The 19,786-nt window shown below is 34.0% G+C and overlaps 1 protein-coding gene across 50 annotated transcripts in view; it reads left to right on the top strand.

Annotated features, from left to right (window-relative positions):
* mycbp2 (MYC binding protein 2) overlaps positions 1-10,497 on the top strand; it is a 232,201-nt gene extending 221,704 nt beyond the window's left edge. For 49 of the 50 annotated variants that reach the window (XM_087266144.1, XM_087266142.1, XM_087266138.1 and 46 more), the window contains 4 exons: positions 2,148-2,357; positions 2,708-2,815; positions 8,844-9,009; positions 9,167-10,497. In XM_087266144.1, the coding sequence (XP_087122270.1) occupies positions 2,148-2,357; positions 2,708-2,815; positions 8,844-9,009; positions 9,167-9,282 (600 nt within the window). In that variant the 3' untranslated portion in view covers positions 9,283-10,497. 50 annotated transcript variants of the gene reach the window in all.
* Positions 10,498-19,786: the final 9,289 nt, after the last annotated feature.

Below are 19,786 nucleotides of genomic sequence, written 5' to 3'. Positions count from 1 at the left end.
TAGCTCAATATTGTTAATGTGCTGAAAAACCTTTGTATTAAATCACTCATTCATTATGCACAATTGCAATATTTTCGAGAATTTGCATATATTGCAGTACCCTAAGTAATACTATAAAAATTTGTATTGCTTTGTCTACTCTTTAATACCTAAAAATACATTTATATTTAAATAAAAAATGTACTTAGAACCACAGCAGACCTCTTTAAAAGTTGTATTTTATTATTAATAAAATTATTTTAGCAAAATTTATTGTATTTTTACCAATGAGCAATTCTTTACAGTCTTATGCAAAAATTTGGGCACCCCTCTGTGGCTGCATAATAGTGTGCTCTTTCTTTGTAAAAGAATACCACAATGATATGCCATTCGGTTTCTAAAGAAATCTAGATAATGTCATGTTTTTCAGACAGAAATACTTAGTGTAGCAGCATTGAGATGTGTGAAATTAAATTGAAACTGAAAAATAGTGTATGCAAAAGTTTGGGCACTCTCTCTTTTTTTGTGGATTTCAAAGCCTGTAGTCACTTGATGCTTATTGATTACAACACAAAATTGATTTGAGTGACTCAGTGAACCTTAACAATCCTAACACAGATGCAGCCAATCATGAAAAGGAATATTTAAGATAGCATATTTCTAGTTGTGCTTCTCCTTATTGTCAACCTGAAAGTAGCAACATTGAAACCTCAAAAAGAATTTCCTAATGACCTAAGAACTAGGATAATCGACCAACGTGAATTAAGAGAAGGATATAAAAAGCTATCACAAAGGTTTAAAGTCTCTGTCTACACAGTCAAAAATATAGTGAGAAAATGGAAGGCTGCAGGGACAGTTCTTGTGAAGGAAAAATGTGCTAGACTAAGAAAAATATCTGAAAGGCAAAGGCGAAGAATGGTTAGAATGGTCACAGAGAGAACACAGACCACTCCAAAAAGCTCTAGGTATATCTTGCTGCTGCTGATGTTATTGTACATTGATCCACATTCGGGGCATTCCCCACAAAGAATCGATCAATGGAAGGTGATGCAGAAGAAGCCTTTTCTGAATTCCGCCAATAAGAAGATGGTTTGAGGTATGCAAAGGCTCATCTTGACAAGTCTGAATCAATTTGGAAAAATATACTGTGGACAGATACCAAAACCATAGACGCTTTCCATGGTGAAAAAACAGCATTCCAGTAGAGGAACATGCTCCTTACTGTAAAATATGGTGAGGGCTCCATCATTCTGTGGGAATGTGTGGCAAGCACAGGTACTTTAAACCTTGTCAGAGTTGAAGGCCGCATGGATTCCACCCACTATAAGCAGATTCAGGAGGCTGAAGTTCTGACAGGGTTTGATGTTTTGGCAGGAAGTTGACCCAAAACACGATACAATGTTCTAGAACGGCTCTCTCAGTCACCAGACTTGAACATCATCAAAAATCTCAGGATTGATTAAAAAGGGTCGTTCACGCTTGGCATCCATCAAACCTGACTGAACTGGAGAAATTGTGCAAGGAAAAAGGTCCAAAATGCCTTCAGCAAGAATTCAGACACTTATATTTGATTATGAGAAGCGTCTACACGCTGTTATTTTAGCAAAAGGTGGCTCTACAAAGAATTAATGTCATTATTCTGTTGGGGTGCCCACATTTTTGCACCTTTCTGTTTTTGTTATAACTTAAATTGCATTGTATCTGTTGATTAATTAATGTTATATCAGAACGTAAATGTTGATTTTTCCCTAGGGGATAAAGTATATGCAAATGAATTTGCAGATTACAATGGCCAGCAGGCTATGGCTTTGGTAATTATAGTAGTAATATAGTCGTCATTTAAAAAGTAAACAATCTGTCTTTCAAAACGTTGACTTCCTTCCATAAAAAGGTTGATTTTAAAGAATGTTTCAGTGACTAAATTAAATATTTTTTAATTTAGTTCATGTGTTTCTTTAAAGTCAGCATGTAATGAAAATTAATCTGGATTCATAGTTCATATTATTGGCCTTTCAAACAATTGACCCATGTTAGTTTTTTTAAACAACATTACAATGCTGTTATTAATCAAAATCAACATGTTCTGCGCAAACCAAATGCAGTTTTAACCTGATTATTTAACCTGTTTATGATGTTTAACATATAACACACATATGTTTTCTTTCCAGAACAAAATAAACCATTTGGTTTTAAAAGACTTGCTGGACCCCATCAAAGAGCTGTACGAAGATGTGAGGAGAAAGGCTTTAATGAGACTGGAGTATGAAGGCCTACACAAGAGTGAAGCCATCACAATGTCTGGAGCTCGATTCTTCAACAACCCTGCAGGATTTGCCATGAATAGATATGCATACTACGTCTGCTTCAAATGCAAAAAGGTTAGATTCTCATTTCAATTTTTTGAAAGTTAAAGTTCTGTTGTGCTTATTCAGAGATCTCCAGTGGAACATAAAAGGAAATGAAGGAAGCTTTCAGAAAGAAACTAATTGGGTTTGAGTGAACTGTCCCTGTAAGGATGTCTCTGTTTCTATGAATAGAATGGAAAAACACGGGTGACAAAAGAGATTAAACGCAGCTCTCTGTTGTGGAGGAAGAGCTGTTTTGCTCAGCATGTTGGCATGAAATGAGATTTAGAAGAACAAGGGTCTAGTAATCTGTTTAGATGACATATTGCCATAATGAAGCCGTTTCTCCAGCTGTTGTGCTAACAGACTTCTGACTCATACAGGCCTATTTCGGGGGAGAAGCTCGCTGTGATGCCGAGGCAGGACAAGGCGATGATTATGATCCCCGTGAACTCATCTGTGGAGCCTGTTCTGATGTGTCTAGGGCACAGGTCAGTGGGACTTGAAAATAAAAAACTGATTCTTTTGCTTATGGTTCTAGATTAATCATATTAGAGTGATGCAGAAATGAGGCATAAAATATAGAAACTAGCTTTAAATAAATAGATTTATGTATTTATTAATAAATTAAATGAACAAAAGAAGAAACAAAACAAGCACTGGTTCCATCCCATGTGTTCAAGAGTACAAAATGAATGAATGAACAAGTGAAATGAAATAAAACAAGCACTGGTTCCATTCCATGTGTTCAAGAGTATGAAATAAATGAATGAATGAAATTAAATGAATGAGTGAACAAACAAAATGAATGAACCAACATGCGAACAAAACGAAAAATGAATGAATGAACAAGTGAAATGAAATAAAAAAAGGACTGGTTCCATCCCATGTGTTCAAGAGTACAATATTAATAAATGAACGAACAAACTAAAAATGAACCAAGCACTGGTTTCATCCCATGTGTTGAACAGTATTAAATTGATAAATGAATGAATGAGTGAAATTAAATTAGGTGAAACGAAACAAGCACTGGTTCCATCCCTTGTGTTCAAGAGTACAAAATTGATGAATGAACTAAATGGATTATTGAACAAAACTAGCACTGGTTCCGTTCCATGTGTTCAAGAGTACAAAATTTGCTTAAACAAACTAATTAAATTAAGACAAACGAACCTAGCACTGGTTCCATCCTCTGTGTTCAACAGTACAAAATTGATGAATAAAATAACAAAATTAAATTAAATTAAATGAAACGGAAAAGGCACTGATTCTATCCTATGTGTTCAACAGTACAAAACTGATGAATAATTTAAATTAATAAATGAACAGATGAACGAAACAAGGACTAGTTTCATTCCATGTGTTCAAGAGTACAAAATTGCTCAATGAAAGAATGAACTAATTAAATTAAATTAAGTGAAACGAAACTATACGAAATATTGTCCAGCACTGCTCAAAAAGTTGCCCTGTGTATCATTATGATCACCTGGACACAAAACATAAGGGCCTACTCACACTATGCTATCTGAACCGTGCCCAGGCCTGTTTCCCAGATCGTTTGAGAAGTGTGAGTGCTCTGAATAAGGCTCAGGCACGGTTCACTTAGCCGGCCCTGGCTCGGTTGGGAGAGGTGTGCCAGAGCGCAGTTCAATTGGTCTTCGGCACGGTACGTTTGTGTGTGAGTGCAAAACATGCCTGAGTCTGAAGCTGGAAGCGAGACGTGACTTTTAAGGGACTGTTTGATACGGATTTATTATTCATTAACACAGCTGCACCTTCAGCAAACCTCCTAATTCCTGCAACACGAGGACTTTATGGTTGTTTTTGAGCGTCAAAAGTGGCTGATCTGTTCAGTGAAATATTTGACTGCATGTCACCGCATCCCCAGTATGCAAATAAACAGCTGCACAAAATCTTTGAATAAAATACAGTACAGGTTTTTCTCCTGCATAAAACCATAACATTTCAAATTCTAAATAAAATCTTTCATGAATAAATACAGTACAGGTTTTTTCCTGCTTAACAGTATACACTGCACTACTGTACTGTTGTGCAAATAACAAAGTAAACAGAACCACAGAAAACATAGCTACATTGTCAGAGCAAAAAAGGAACACACTTAAATAGTAACACAACAAAAAGTATTGTAGGATAGAAAAGAACCACAATAAATGTAAATATGAAACACAGTATTTTATTATTATTACAGTGTTGTTATAAGTAATCCTGTATACCACAGATGTGTGATTTACAAACAACAATTAAATCAGCTGTATATGTTTTTAGTTACACATTTACCTGTATTGTGCACAATTATTAAACAGTGCACATATCGAAGATATCTAAAGATAAGTCTTTCACTCCATGTAAACAATCCTACACTTATTCTTTTGTTTTGGCTAAACTTTTTTTACTACATAATAAATAAGGAGATGAAAACAAATAGACTATAGATATGAGAAGTAATGAAATAGTTTCAGAGTACTGTGATGAAATGCTGGTGAAGCATATACAGTTAAAGTCAGAATTATTAGCGCCCCTGTTTAATGGAGGGAAGATTGTTTCAGCACATTTGTAAGCATAATAGTTTTAGAAACCTATTTCTAATAACTGATTTATTTCATCTTTGTCATGATGACAGTAAATAATATTTTACTTGATATATTTCAAGACACTTCTTTACAGCTTAAAGTGACATTTAAAGGCTTAACTAGGTTAATAAGGTGAACTAGGCAGGTTAAGGTAATTAGGCAAGTTATTAAGATATAAGACTATCAAGATAAAAAAAAATAGCTTAAAGGGGCTAATAATTTTGTCCCAATATAGTTTTAAAAAAAAATGAAAAACTGCTTTAATTCTTGCCGAAATAAAACAAATAAGACTTTCTCCAGAAGAAAGAATATTATCAGACATACTGTGAAAATTTCCTTGCTCTGTTAAACATCATTTGGGAAATATTAAAAAAAGAAAAAAAGATCAAAAGGGGGCTAATAATTCTGACTTTAACTGTAAATGTAAACCAAAAAAATGGGAGACCATTGTGTAATAATTTCTAAACCTACAATCAGTGAATATGAGGTGGTTTCACTTTGGAAATGTGGTATAAATTTGTTTCATTTTGGCGTTTTTAATTGTTGTGAACACATTCAGGTGCTGCTTGTCAATTTGACTAGTCTTCTATGTTCATTCTTGCTGCCAATTGCGGAAGAAATGATTGATAAAAGGTTTCTAATAAACCATTGTGACAGCTGCAGGCACTGTGTGACGGGCGTGCACACAAGGGGGAGTCAGATTTTGATACAACACTGGCGCTGCATGTTCCTAATCACGTCAATGATGGGTCATTCTTGAACGATTCGTTTATTTAAAACAAGTCTTTTGTATGACTCAGTGAGTAAATTATTCATTTGTGCAAATGGAGCTTGCGTGCTACCTTGGAGTGGTATTTCGTACAGGATGCGCATGTGTGGCCTCAAACCATATCTACATGAACGATATTGGATGATCCCGCATCGTGTTGGGGAATCATATCGGTATATCCACAGAACTCGATATACCACCCAGCCCTATTATGTACTAGAAAATGTGAAATGTGAAAGGAAATAAACCTCATTGCATAACATGTTGATATTTATTTAATTGCTTTAGTACTAACTGTACAAAAATTGACAAAAAAGAACATGATTTTTAGTTTTTTTCCCCTCTGTATTAGATAAAAGATCAGAGAAGTACAGTACAAAATGGTCAAAAGTGGACAAAAGATTTTAACCCCATTTAAATAGCAGATCTGGTCAAGAATACATCTCTTGTTTTACCTAAAATCCCATCGACCAAAAAGCAACTAATTGCCCGGTATAAACATGACAATAAACCTGACATCGGTCATGTTTACATCGCATACTCCCTCTGTCTCATCCATGTTAGCCGTTCCCATGGTACGCTTAAACAAACAAGCCTATGGTTTGCGATCAGAGGTTGAAAAAGCCACGCACTGCAATATGCAGACGCGCGATAACAAAGAATAGATTGATTTAAAAAGGCGTTCAAAATGTGCAATGACAAGAAATAATATAGATCTTGCCACAAAACACATTAAAATAAAAGTAATAAGCCCAATTTAATGTAAGGAGTAAAAAGTACAGATATTTGTGTAAAAATGTAAGGGGTAAAAGTAAAAAGTTAAATAGTGGAGTAAAGTACTGATACCAGAAAAATCTACTCAAGTACAGTAACAAAGTATTTGTACTTTGTTACTTCCCATCTCTGAATTCATCAATCACAGAATTACAAATTCTGGAGGGACATTTTTTAACAGAACAGTTGCAAGTCATTATAGGTCGTGGAAATGCAGCTTTTAATGTTGTGAAAGTGTCATTCGGCTTAGATTGTGAACCCTGTACAGGGTATCCTCTGGGTCTTAAAAAGTTTTAAATGGCTTAAATTTTTCAAAAACTAAATTTTAGGCCCTTAAAAGTCTTAAATCGACTGAAATATTGTGTTATGTGTCTTAAATCATTTTTTAACAGATTTTAATATTCCTCTGCCCAAGTAAAGCGACACAATCAGGCAGAAATCCATCCAATCACCAACAATCCATCTTAATTAAACCTTTTTTATATATTTAAGTTTTTTTTATCGCAAAGAGATACAATTTACAATAGCTGTTTGAAATATTTTACAGTAATTCCTCCAAATAAGTTCCCTAATTCCCAGAGAAAGAAACTAAAAACAATTACGCAGTTCCTCATAATAATAACAGAGCAGTACATCCCTTTACGTTATCTTCCATTCATCCAAAAAACTCTTTACAGAAGTAAGGGGGAGTAGACATAATATTTATAAATAGGCAAGAAACTTAAGGATTTATTACAGAAACCCTTTAGGTTGAATAGAAGTTATACTCAACCAATTTGAACCAGAAGCCAAAAAATATATATTTTTGATAATTTATGTAATTGTCTTCAAAATAAAGATACTGTTAACAATGTTAAACTGGTCATTTTTTCATTAAGAAATATTATGTTGAAAAAAAGTGTATACAACTAGAGTTTTCTTGTTTTCACCAAAGACTGAAAGATAGGGATGTAGTATCCGTGACGTCACCCATAGGTTTCTGAAGAGCACAAACGAAGCAACAAGTAGGCGTGGCCAACCATCGCCTTTTTGTTTGCATCCACCGGGGGTGACCAAAAGAGGGCAAAGAGGCGGAGCGTCATTGGAGCTACAAACGCCTGCTAGCATTTTGCTTAGATGAGCTTTATTTTAGGAGAAACGCTTAATACTTCATTACCTTGATTGTGTACCATATCAATAGTGTTTAGACTTTTAAAAACACTGTTATAATACTTTGAGTCATTAAACATTGTTCTTATGAAGTTTTTCTACAGGAGGAAAATGTGAATTACTTCCAAATACTTCAAATATAGTCTGTGTTAGTAAATGCAAGACTATTTATGAAATCCAGACATAACACTGTATGACAACGCTTCAGATGACTGTTCTAGAACCTACAGCTAATCAATCTGTCAGATTCTGAGTTCAATACAATTCTAAAGAAAAATGTAAATGATAATTTACCCTAAATAAAGCAAATACATTTATAGAGATGGTATATAAGTCTATAACTTCACACCTGGGAAATAAAGGCCACTTGGATGGTTTGTGAGCACAATAAATTGTAGGAAATAATTCCAAAGGCAACTGACTGTGAAAAGTAAATAAAACAAAACAAAAATATGATGAATTTGTCGAGTTCAGTGGCCAATCAGCCGGAATCAGCTGAGGTGACAAGACAGAGCAGCAAGACCTAGCTGTCACTCAAGTGGCCACACCCTTAATTATACAGACTTGATGTAACTTAATAAAAACAAAACGGATGAGTTATAAAAAAGAAAATTCATCCCCCTTACAGTTGTCATGAACAGTAATATTAGCTCTATGCACCAAAACCATCTTTTGTACCAGGTATCTTTTTATCAGCTGTTAAATTGGCTAATTTACCATTGCAATCAGAAAACATCTGGACTTCCTGGAGTCAGCCCCTAAAGGCGAGTCGATAAATTGCAGATTTAGGTACTTCCGTATTGGCTTCCCGAGGTAGAGTGGGAGGTTGCAGCTTGGTTTTGACACATTGAAGTATATTGCTAAGAAATAATTACATTTGGTGGCAACCAAAATAAAATCCATTGATCTAAGCGGGTTAAAAATAATCATTAGTGTTTAGCCTTGTGTAAGTCTAAAATGTCTTTCATACTAGTCTTAAAAGGGTCTTTAAAAGACTTGAATTTCACTTGATGAAACCTGCAGAATCCCTGCCTGTATATTTTTCATGATGCTTATGCACATATCCTACCCCAAAATTGTACATTTCAACCATTATGGTTGAGTTTGATAGTTTTTTAGAAAGTGATTGACTCTGTTTGTATTGACTAGCCAACAGCGAAACGGAGAATGCAAATGCTTGCAAGGTATGTGCACGCGTGGACTGAGTGTGTTTACACATCTTTCTTTTTGTTGCAGATGTGCTCCAAACACGGGACTGATTTCCTGGAGTATAAATGCCGTTACTGTTGCTCCGTGGCTGTGTTCTTCTGCTTCGGGACAACGCATTTTTGCAACGCCTGTCATGATGACTTCCAGAGGATGACCAGTGTCCCAAAAGAAGAGCTGCCTCATTGTCCTGCTGGTAAAATGCTTTAACACCAATTTGTGTTTTGTTTTGTGTGAAACTCATGTTCTCCTGTTGAATTATTCCTTTGTTCAGTTCTGTTTTCAATTATTCCTTTTAACTAACAAATTGGCAAAACAGAATGTTGACCTGTTTTTCCATTCTTTCCACACAGGACCAAAAGGAAAACAGTTAGAGGGAAGCGAGTGTCCCCTGCACGTGGTACATCCTCCCACTGGAGAAGAGTTTGCGCTGGGGTGTGGTGTGTGTAGAAATGCACATACCTTCTAAACAAACAACAACACTGGGGTCCTGTGTTGATCTCTCTAAGTATATATATATATATATATTCACCCCTCTGTGGCGGCCGATTTCCTCTTCAGCTCAGTCTGAGAGCAGATATACTGGACGCTCCATCCCAAGGGGGCTGTGACCAATCACCTTGCTCCAGGGTGCATCCTCCCTCTCTTTAGATGCTGAAGAATTAAAAAAAGAACAAAAACATTTATTTAAAAAAAAAAAAAACGTGACGTGTTTGCATGCAGCCGTTGTAACCCTAGCGGCTTGTATAAACGTTGCACACCTCCCGACCACTGAAGTGTAACAATGTATGGAGGACTTTTGGAACTGAATTCAAGAGCACCGTGGATGGGCCGTGATTTCAGCTTCTCGAATACAAATTAAAGATTCTATTGTTGTATGTAAACTGAATTTGTTTTGGTAATCTTGTACAGTATACCTTCACTTTGGAGTGCAACATGGTTTGACGGCTAAAGATTCAAAACAAAAAAACATGCTATAAGAGGACTTTAGAATGTCATGCTGGAGGAAAATAGTGTACGATTTATCTAATCTTGTATATAATGTCAGTAACCCCTTCATATGTGTATTCCAATGTTGCTACTCTACACTTCAGTTTGGTTTGATAATTCTGGGTTATGTTTTGAGCCAGAACTTTTAATGAAGTGCAATACTGGGTGTGCCTCCTCGCAGATGTAAACATATGGAATGTATGTCAATAAAAGCCACTGTACATTTTTATACAGTGATAAACACGCTGTCGTGTTTCACCCATTCCCCTCCCCGGCAAGTATGATATCATTTCTGTAGTCAGAACGTTATCGAGGGGCTTATTGTCTGCGGTGTCTGCCCTTTTTGTCTCAATGATGTGGTTTAAACCCCTTTTTTCCTGTCATGAAAAAAAAATATCTAAAGGTGAGTATGTTCTGCTTTTGTATTGTAAGAACAGCACTCTTTGGGGCCAGTCTTCACACCAAATCAAAGCAACGTGAGGCAACATAAGAGATATATTAGAAAATTGTGGCTATTTAGTGGTTGTTTTGGAGGCATATGGGAGGATATTTTGGAGGTGTGATAAACAGCTGCTGTAGAAAAAAAAGTAAAAGAAAATTGCAACTTGTGAATCTGCTTTGTATTATTATCTGTGGATGGAGCTGAATGGTAATAATAAACCGGGTTCTCTGTTCAGCAAGGTACATTACCAAAGATGTGTCTTTGTTCTTTTCTTATCATTATTTATTTATGAAACATGCAAACAAAATAAACTGAATCCCAACAAAAGACATCATATAGGCAGGGCTCGGCTTGTTTTTAACAAGATACACCTGAGGATTGTTCTTTCTTGTAATACTTTTAGTATTTTCACATTTATTTGGATAGGTTTAAGTTTACCTATTAACCTTCTATTGTCTAATTAACTATTGCATCCATTTTCCATGTAATCTGTGTGTGTGTGTGTGTGTGTGTGTGTGTGTACAGAAAGAATGATAATAAATGAGCTCGCTACAAATTTATGACTCTGATGGAGGCACAAAATCAGTTTCAAGGACCTTTACGTGACTGTTCCCTGCTGGTACTGAGCCATTTTTTAATAACACTTCTACAGACTAATCTTTTGCATTAACACCTTAGCTAACAAGCTAAATTCTCTGTTTATTTCATTGAAAGAACTGTATTATTACTTTTACTGTGTTAAATGAATCAGGATTCATCATATTACTTACAAACAGTTCATTTGTTTTGTTAGACTGCTACTATTGTTCTCATTTTGGGTAAAATCGTCTTCTAATTCAGTGCAATTAAATGTAGATCGAAGCTTTCAAACCAAGGGGTTAAAATGTTAATAAATCAATATAGTTGAATAAATTCAAAATAAATTCAATTAAAATAAGCTAACAGTAATAAAGCAATACAAATTTGTAAAAATAATAATTAGATTAGTTTACTTATATTAACTGAATAAGTAAATATGTTTATAGTTTAATAAAACATATTTTCACAGCATAATGCATAAATATGGTATTAATAAAAACTGTGTGTGTCCGTGTGTATCAACCACTCGTTACTATTTAGGTATGCAGAAGAGCATCTCTAAACACAAACCTTGAGGCAGATAGGCTACAGCATCAGAAAACCACACCAGATGCCTGTCCTGTCAGCTAAGAACAGCTAAAATTTGCACAGGCTCACCAAAATAGGACAATACAAGATTGGAAAAATGTTCCCTGGTCTGATGAGTGTTGATTTCTGTTGTGACATTCGTATGGTATGGTCGGAATTTGGCATTAACAACATGAAACCATGGAACCATCCTGCCTTGTATCAACGCTTCAGGCTGCTGGTGGTGGTGTAATGGTGTAGGGAATATTTACTTGGCACACTTTGGGCCCATTTGTACCAATTTGACATTGTGTCTATGCCACAACCTACCTGAGTATTGTTGCTGACCTTGTCCATGTCTTAATGACCACAGTGTACCCATCTTTTGATGGCTACTGTCAGCAGGATAACTCACCATTTCATAAAGCGTAAATCATCTCAGACTTTCTCAGGTTTCTTGAACATGACAATGAGTTCTGAGTTGGGATGCAGCAATACACTTTGAATTTCTACCGAATACCAAATAAATGTTCATAGGCATACTGGAATGTACAGTATCTGTGCATCATGATGGTGGTCTTAAGAAATCTGCCATAGTCATTGGTGAAATCTTCATATCTGCTTCTTTTCCAGCCTCTTTGTTCCAAATAATTTTTCTTCACGGACACTATAGTTGTGCCTTATGTAGTACCATGATCAAAGACATTGACAAAACAAAACATTTTAGTATAGTACAGGGAAAAACTTGCAGGTTGTAATAATCAATGAAATAAAGTGGACAGTATGTTTCAAATAATTGCAAACAAACCTGTTCTTTCTTTAGGTGTATGACGGGCGATCATCGTCCTCATCTGTCTGCAAGTCAGAAATCACGCTTGTGGATGTTTGAGTAGAGCTTCCTCATATGTGTCAAACGATCGTTTTACCATCGTTTTACTATCGTTTTAATATGATTTTCATTTTACTATTGTTTAACATCATTTTACCATGATTTTACTATAGTAGGCTAAAGTAACCTATAGTAAAACCATGGTAAAACTAAGTTAAAACGATAGTAAAACATTATTAAAACTATGGTAAAACGATTGTTTTTCGTTTTATAACCATCGTAAAACGATAATTTTACCATCGTTTTACTATTGTTTTACCATCATTTTACCATGGTTTTAATACAGTTTAGCTATAGTAAAAGCATACTAAAACCATAGTTAAACTACAGTTAAACTTCACTATGGTAAAACCGTAAAGTAATAGTAAAACAATGGTTTTACTATCGTGTTACCATCATTTTACCATGATTTTAATACAGTTTAACTGTAATAAAAGCATATTAAAACCATAGTTAAACTACAGTTCACTATAGTAAAACAATAAATTGATATTTAAGTCATAGTAAAACAATGGTTTTACTATCGTTTTACCATTGTTTAACTATCGTTTTACCATCGTTTTACCATTGTTTTACTATTGTTTTACTATCCTTTTACCATCATATTAATATAGTTTTACTATGAATTTACTATCAATTTACAGTTTACATTTAGTATGCTTTCACTATGGTTAAACTGTAGTAAAACAATAGGTTTTACTATCGTTTTACCATCATTTTACCATGGTTTTAATACAGTTTAACTATAGTAAAAGCATACAAAACCATAGTTAAACTACAATTCACTATAGTAAAACAGTAAAGTAATACTAAAACCTCATTTAAAATACAATTCACTATAGTAAAAGTAAAACAGTGAAGTAATAGTAAAACCATGGTAAAACAATGGTAAAACGATGGTTAAATTATACTAAAAACAATGGTGAAACGATGGTAAAACGATGGTTTTACTATTGTTTTACCATCGTTTTACCATAGTTTTAATATAGTTTAATTATAGTAAAAGCATACTTAAACCATAGTTAAACTATAATTCACTATAGTAAAACAGTAAAGTAATAGTAAAACAATGGTTTTACTATCGTTTTACCTTTGTTTTACCATTGTGTTACCATCGTTTTACAATTGTTTTACCATGGTTTTAATACAGTTTAACTATAGTAAAAGCATAGTAAAACCATAGTTAAACTACAATTTACTATAGTATAACAGTAAATTAACAGTAAAATGATGGCAAAACAATGGTAAAACGAGGGTAAAACAATGGTTTTAATATCGTTTTACCATTGTTTTATTATCATTTTACCATCGTTTTACCGTTGTTTTACCATCGTTCTACAAGGGTTTTAATATAGTTTAACTATAGTAAAAGCATACTAAAGCCATAGTTAAACTACAGTTCACTATAGTAAAACAGTAAAGTATTAATAAAACCATGGTAAAACAATGGTTAAGCGATGGTAAATCAATGGTAAAACGATGGTTAAATGATGGTAAAAGAATGATTCACTATAGAAAAACAGTAAATTAATAGTTAAACGATGGTAAAATAATGGTAAAACAATGATTTTACTATCGTTTTACTATTAATTTACTGTTTTTCTATAGTGAACTGTAGTTTAACTATGGTTTTAGTGTGCTTTTACTATAGTTACAGTTTTTTACAATGGCTATGACAGTTTTTTCAATACATTTAACAAATTTGCTAAACTCTTAGCGCAGCAACACACCTAAAACACACAATTGGCAAAACAGTTAATTTCATGCTTAAAATCACACATTGTAAACTAAACCTCTAAACTACTTTTCAAAATACAATAATAAACTAACACACTACACCATGTTTAACAAAACACTGTAAACATGTTTCAAAATGAAATTATTGTTCAAAACACAAACACATGTTCTCTTCCAACAGAAACATTTAGTCAATCAGAACATACTGACAATAAAAACACTACCATCAGCTGACATTACAGAAACTGCATTAGTTTATGTGTCAGCTCTGCCTTTATATTTGAAGACTCTCTACATTTTCATTTTGTTGGGTTTAGTAAATGCAGGCATTTTCTTTCTTTTACTGCAAAGATTCAATACAAAAATAAAGAAAGAAATTGCTTTATAAAATGTACAGTTTATGTAAAAAAATACAGACAGAATTGCTGCAGTCCAGAATTTATTCGCAAAAGGACATCACTGCAAGATATACAAACAGAAAAAGCATTGCAATTATAATAAAAAACAAAATAATTTTCTATTCTGCCGGGTCTTCTGCATTTGCCCGACTTCTTCTCTGGCCCGGCATGGTAATGATGGCCTTTTGGCCTATTATGTTTCTCCAATGGCGACACCTTTTCGCTAAGTTAAAGCCAGCCTCGTCAACATAGATAATTTCATGTGGGACTTGATTGACCTCCAACTTGATGACTCTTTACTGTAAAAGTAACTAGACACAGTGTAAATGCTTTACTGTACTGTATAACTAATGTATGTACTAATGAACGCCAGGTCATTAGTATATATACATATACATATACAGGGAATATATTTGTGTTTCAATTGACAGTATGAACATCTGTTCACTTTGGCTTTAGCCTATATAGATTCTGTTTAGAACATGGTGTTATCTGTTCTGACATACTGTGTGAAAGCATTGGTAAAATGAACTGTAAAATTACATTGATTTGGTTTTGGTGGAATTTGTGTGTAAAAGAATTTGAAGCATTTTAAATTGGTGTTTACTGGGTGCATTTTGTGTCAAAGCAACAAGAAATGTGTTAATTGTATAGCCCACAAAGACGGATGTTGTGCAAACCGTGTTAAGAGTTTAGGAAACTTTTTAAATGTATTGAAAAAAGTGTCATAGCCATTGTAAAAAACTAAACTGTATTAAAACGTGTGGTAAAACGATAGTAAAACAATGGTAAAACGATAGTAAAACCATTGTTTTACCATGGTTTTACTAAAACTATATATTACCCTATATGAAGTATAGGGTAACACTTTATAATAACTACACACTATAAATCATTTATTAAACATTAGCAAATAGTGCATTCATTATCTGTTAAGCATTAACTCTACATTAATAAATGTTAGTAAGCAGTTTATAACTGCAGCTACAAATGCTCTATTCTTGACTTATAAGCACCAATATATTGTGTTTAATAATTGTACTTTCATACTTGGTTAATTATTTATTTTTCATTACTAAATTAAGTATCACATTATTTACAAACCATTTGTATTTAAGAGTAGCTGAGGGTTTTTAGGATCATTCAGAATGAGTTAGTAAATGATTAATAAACTATTGAAATCAACATTTATATATCTTATTAATCAGGCATATAATAATGGTTACAATGTATGTTAATAAATGCTTTATTAACTCAACTTCACCTAGTTTTGTGACCTAATGTAAAGTGAGGATTATTCATGCTTTATAAATCCCTTATAAACAACAAATAAAGGCTCAGTTAAATTCTAAACAGGAAAAATGACATTCATTCCTATTCATTTAAAGATACAAACATGAAACTGTACTTCAAATAAAAAAAAAATCTATGCAACCTTACCTAAAATAAAATCACTATAGAGTTTAAACATTGCATCTTACTATATTGTTACATTATTATATTGTTGTTGTTGTTTTATCCAGTTTTATGTGGTATTTGACACTCCTGTTATTCAGCAATGTTTAAACTTTACTGTAATTTTACTTTTTAAATAAGATGTTGCTTTACACAATGTTTATTTTTATTATATTTGTATTATAAAATAGAATCATTACTGGGCACTACATTGTTACTTGCTGGAGGACAAAAGATACCCTTTTCTGCCTTATACGATGACACCCTACCTGCAGCCTGACCCAGAGGAAATCTCAGTGACCCAAGCAGACAAAAGAGATGGAAGAGTGCTAAGAAATATAATTTGTCAAAAAACTGTTTAATCAAATAGTTTGGTCTGTTCTTCATTTACTGAAATAAAATGAATGATTTTGTACACTGCTTTATACACGCACCTTTCAACGTGTAACATTTTTCATATACATTTCTCACCTTAAGGTGATGCTCATGTGACTTTATTTATCTTTGAAGATGGACCTTATACAGCTACTTTAGAATTTAAATATATAGATAAAAGATTTTGATATCCAAGAGTAATATTCAAATATGGACAAGTGCAGAAAATTCTTACACTGCTGTTAGTTGAGGCAGAAGGAACTTCGTCTGCATGCAAAATAAAAAGCATAAAAAGAACCTAAAGCTACCTGACAACAATCAATTACAACAGTGACAGATTGAGTGGTTTAAGTCAAAAACTCAATTACTGATAAGCCTTTTTTATAGGACAGAGCAGTTCGACAGGCCTCTTTCTATTAACTGCATGACAGAAAGAATATTCTAGAGTGTTAAATACAGAGCTCCAGTAATTAAATACTACCTTTTAGGAGAATGTTTCTGTGTTTAATGACAATGGACAGAGTTCTAGCTCCAGAAAGATTACAATTTCTATAAGCCTTATTAGTCAATACACATAGCCTATTGTGGCCTTAAGAAATTAATGGCAAGAAAAATAAACGCATGAATGATTACAAAACATACTCAAAAAGGATGTTAAAGAGTAGTTTAATTTATCATTACAATAAAATGGAGGGTGGCATGTGTAATTTAATGAACTAACAAACTTTCTTATTATTCATTTTTAATTTTCTTATCTATTTCTTATTCTATATTTCTTTCCTTCGTTGAAGCAGATGTGTAATCTCTGTAATTAAAACCTCCAGTTTCGCCTCTTTGAGTGCGTTGCCCTTTTTTCTCACCGTGACTTTCTATGGTGACTTGTGAATTCGGCGATCTACTGAAAATGCCTTCAGGTATGTGCCATGCACGCGCATTAACCCGCGGTTATCTTCAGGAGGTTGATTTAACTAACTCTTATCACCTGTTTTGGAACCAACATACTCGCAGTAAGCAGGTTTTGCGTAAATCAACCGAGAGTTCAGGGTTTAGCAGATGGTAAGTTAACCCAGCTTTCTGGAATACCCCCCTGAACAGGTTAGATTCACAGAGTAAGTTACCATGGTAACTGACTCGAAGTTTAAGTTACCTCTCTTTCAGAAACAGGCTTGACTTACCCTGCTTTCTCGAGTTTAACAAACCTGCCATTTTGAAACGGAAAACCTTCAGTTTCTCTCATTTCAGGGTTAAATTACTCTGAGTTTTCACTTAACCTCTCTTCTGAAACGGGCCCCTGATCAATCAATGCATTAAGTAATTTATCTGGGAAAGATATTTAGAGGCAACTGCATGTGTCTTACATAACCTAATACTTGTAACTTACATAATCAGAGCTAGATTTGAAGCTGAACTATCGGTTTACAGTGAATAATTCGTCACCTTAGAATTATAAGGTTCTGTCTGACATTTCTGTCAAAATTGAGTTATTGACATATCTTATTAAATTACAACTCATATACATTATGGGATACTTTTTTTTAAAGTTGTTTAAATTTTAAGACTTTTCATTTTTAAAAAAATTGTTACATACGGTTAGCTATGGATGCAAAAACTTTGAAGCTCAATATCTTAAAATCATTCAGAACGCAGATAGAACCTTATAAATCCAAGGTGGCGATATTGTCACTATTGCGTTCAACAAGCCACATTTTTAAATACACAGCCAAGGCATGACATCATAATAATACAATCACGGCTCAAACAAAACTTGTTGTCTTTTTGTGACAAACAGTCACATTCCAAGGCCCCAGAACACAATCTACTGTATGTCCTCTATTGTTGTTTACGAGGGTGGCCAAAAACAGTTGTAAAGCATGAGTGGTCCCGCTTTCTCTCCCTATTTGCTTACGCTCGTACCTCTCGGTAGAAAAGAGTCGTTAGTTCTTTCATTAATTTTTCCTTCTGTAAATTTCACAAAATAAGATTTAGAAAAAATCTAGATGCATTAAAGAAACAGGAGTCCAGCCAAACCTAGCACCCCTACTGTATATTTCTTGATCTTTTGTGTTGAGGAGAAACTGATCTTGCACCTCTGCTCAAGATGTTTTGCCAGGGAAGAACTGGGGCCTGTTTCAGTAAGGAGGGTCAACCAACTCGGTTTAAACTTGAACTCAGTGTTTTCGGTTTCAGAACAGCTGATCTGAGTTGGGTCAATCAACTTTGAGTAGACCAACTCAGACTTAAGCTGTGGTCACACTAAAGTTTGTGTGAGCGAAATCCTGTCGTACGGCGTGCGATTAAACAAGATTATTAGACATTTAAAAAAGTGAGCGATTGCTCCATGTTTTAAATTTCTATCCAGAGAGGTCATATTTGGATCCTCGATTGGTCTCAAGCAGTCAAGTGATGCGATTTCGCAGGTCACAGTTCACCAAGCTTGAACTTTGCACCACAGTAACCTGCAAAACTTGACGCATGACCTTGCGTTTCCAATCTGACGCATTTGCGTGCATATAAATGGAAGTCAATGGGAGGATAAGCCCAGTGTGACATCAGCTTTAAGGGCGCATGCAGCAACTATAAAAAGGCATTTATCAATGGAGCGCAGATAATACAAGTGACAATGGCAACATCTCAAAAAAGAGATTAGCATTTCTTTCTCCAGCTGAACTTGATGTGCTCGTGCAAAGTTATAGAAAATAAGAGTATATATTTTAAAAAGTAACACCACTACATCAGTGAAACAGACAGTCAGCCTGGGGAAACAGCTCAAGGTAATGTGTAATTTTATATTTAAAGTTTTTAAATATTTAAGTATAATAAAATAAGTAATGTAATGTGTGACATTTATAAACATTTTTACACACGTTCCCACTTTTATATACATTGATTAGTTTTAATAGATTTAAAGTGCACTTGTGTGTCTGCCTTTTTTATTGATCAAATGGTAGAAATTGATATGACATTTAGAATGTAAGCAGAACTAAACAATAGTTTTTAGAAAGAATAATAATCCCATTAATCTAGCAACAGTACATGTCCCTGTTGAAGTGAATTTAAGCTAATTATTTATTAAAAAAGGACAAGTCATTCTAGTACATGACTTTGTTCTTTGTGTGAATGAAATGTAAGCAATAGCTATGTTTCCATCCAAAAATATTAATTAAATTTATGTGCAACACTGGAATATCGCAAAAAAAGATGTGCAAATAAGTTAAGGCGTTTTAGAATGAATGAGCAAAATAACATTTAGGATGTGTGCTCAGCCTGCTGGTTTGTCCATTCACACACATTTTCATCATCATTTGATCTCTTATAACAATTTTTTTTATGCACATACTGTAATTTGTTCAGTAAAAGTGTTTCCATCGCAGTTTAGGCACATCTTTTCTCTCGAATAAAAGTTTATCCTTCTCAGTTATGCGCATGTTTTTTATGCATATTTTCAAGTTATGTGCATCATGACATTTTTTTTTTTATGCACAACTCCAAAATGAGCAATAAAACACGTGGATGGAATACCGCTTTATCTTTAAAAAAGGGA

The sequence above is a fragment of the Danio rerio genome, chromosome 9, assembly GCF_052040795.2.
Source record: "Danio rerio strain M-AB ecotype USA chromosome 9, GRCz13ab, whole genome shotgun sequence".
NCBI classification, from domain to species: Eukaryota; Metazoa; Chordata; class Actinopteri; order Cypriniformes; family Danionidae; genus Danio; species Danio rerio.
This window is presented reverse-complemented; position numbering and strand designations above follow the sequence as displayed.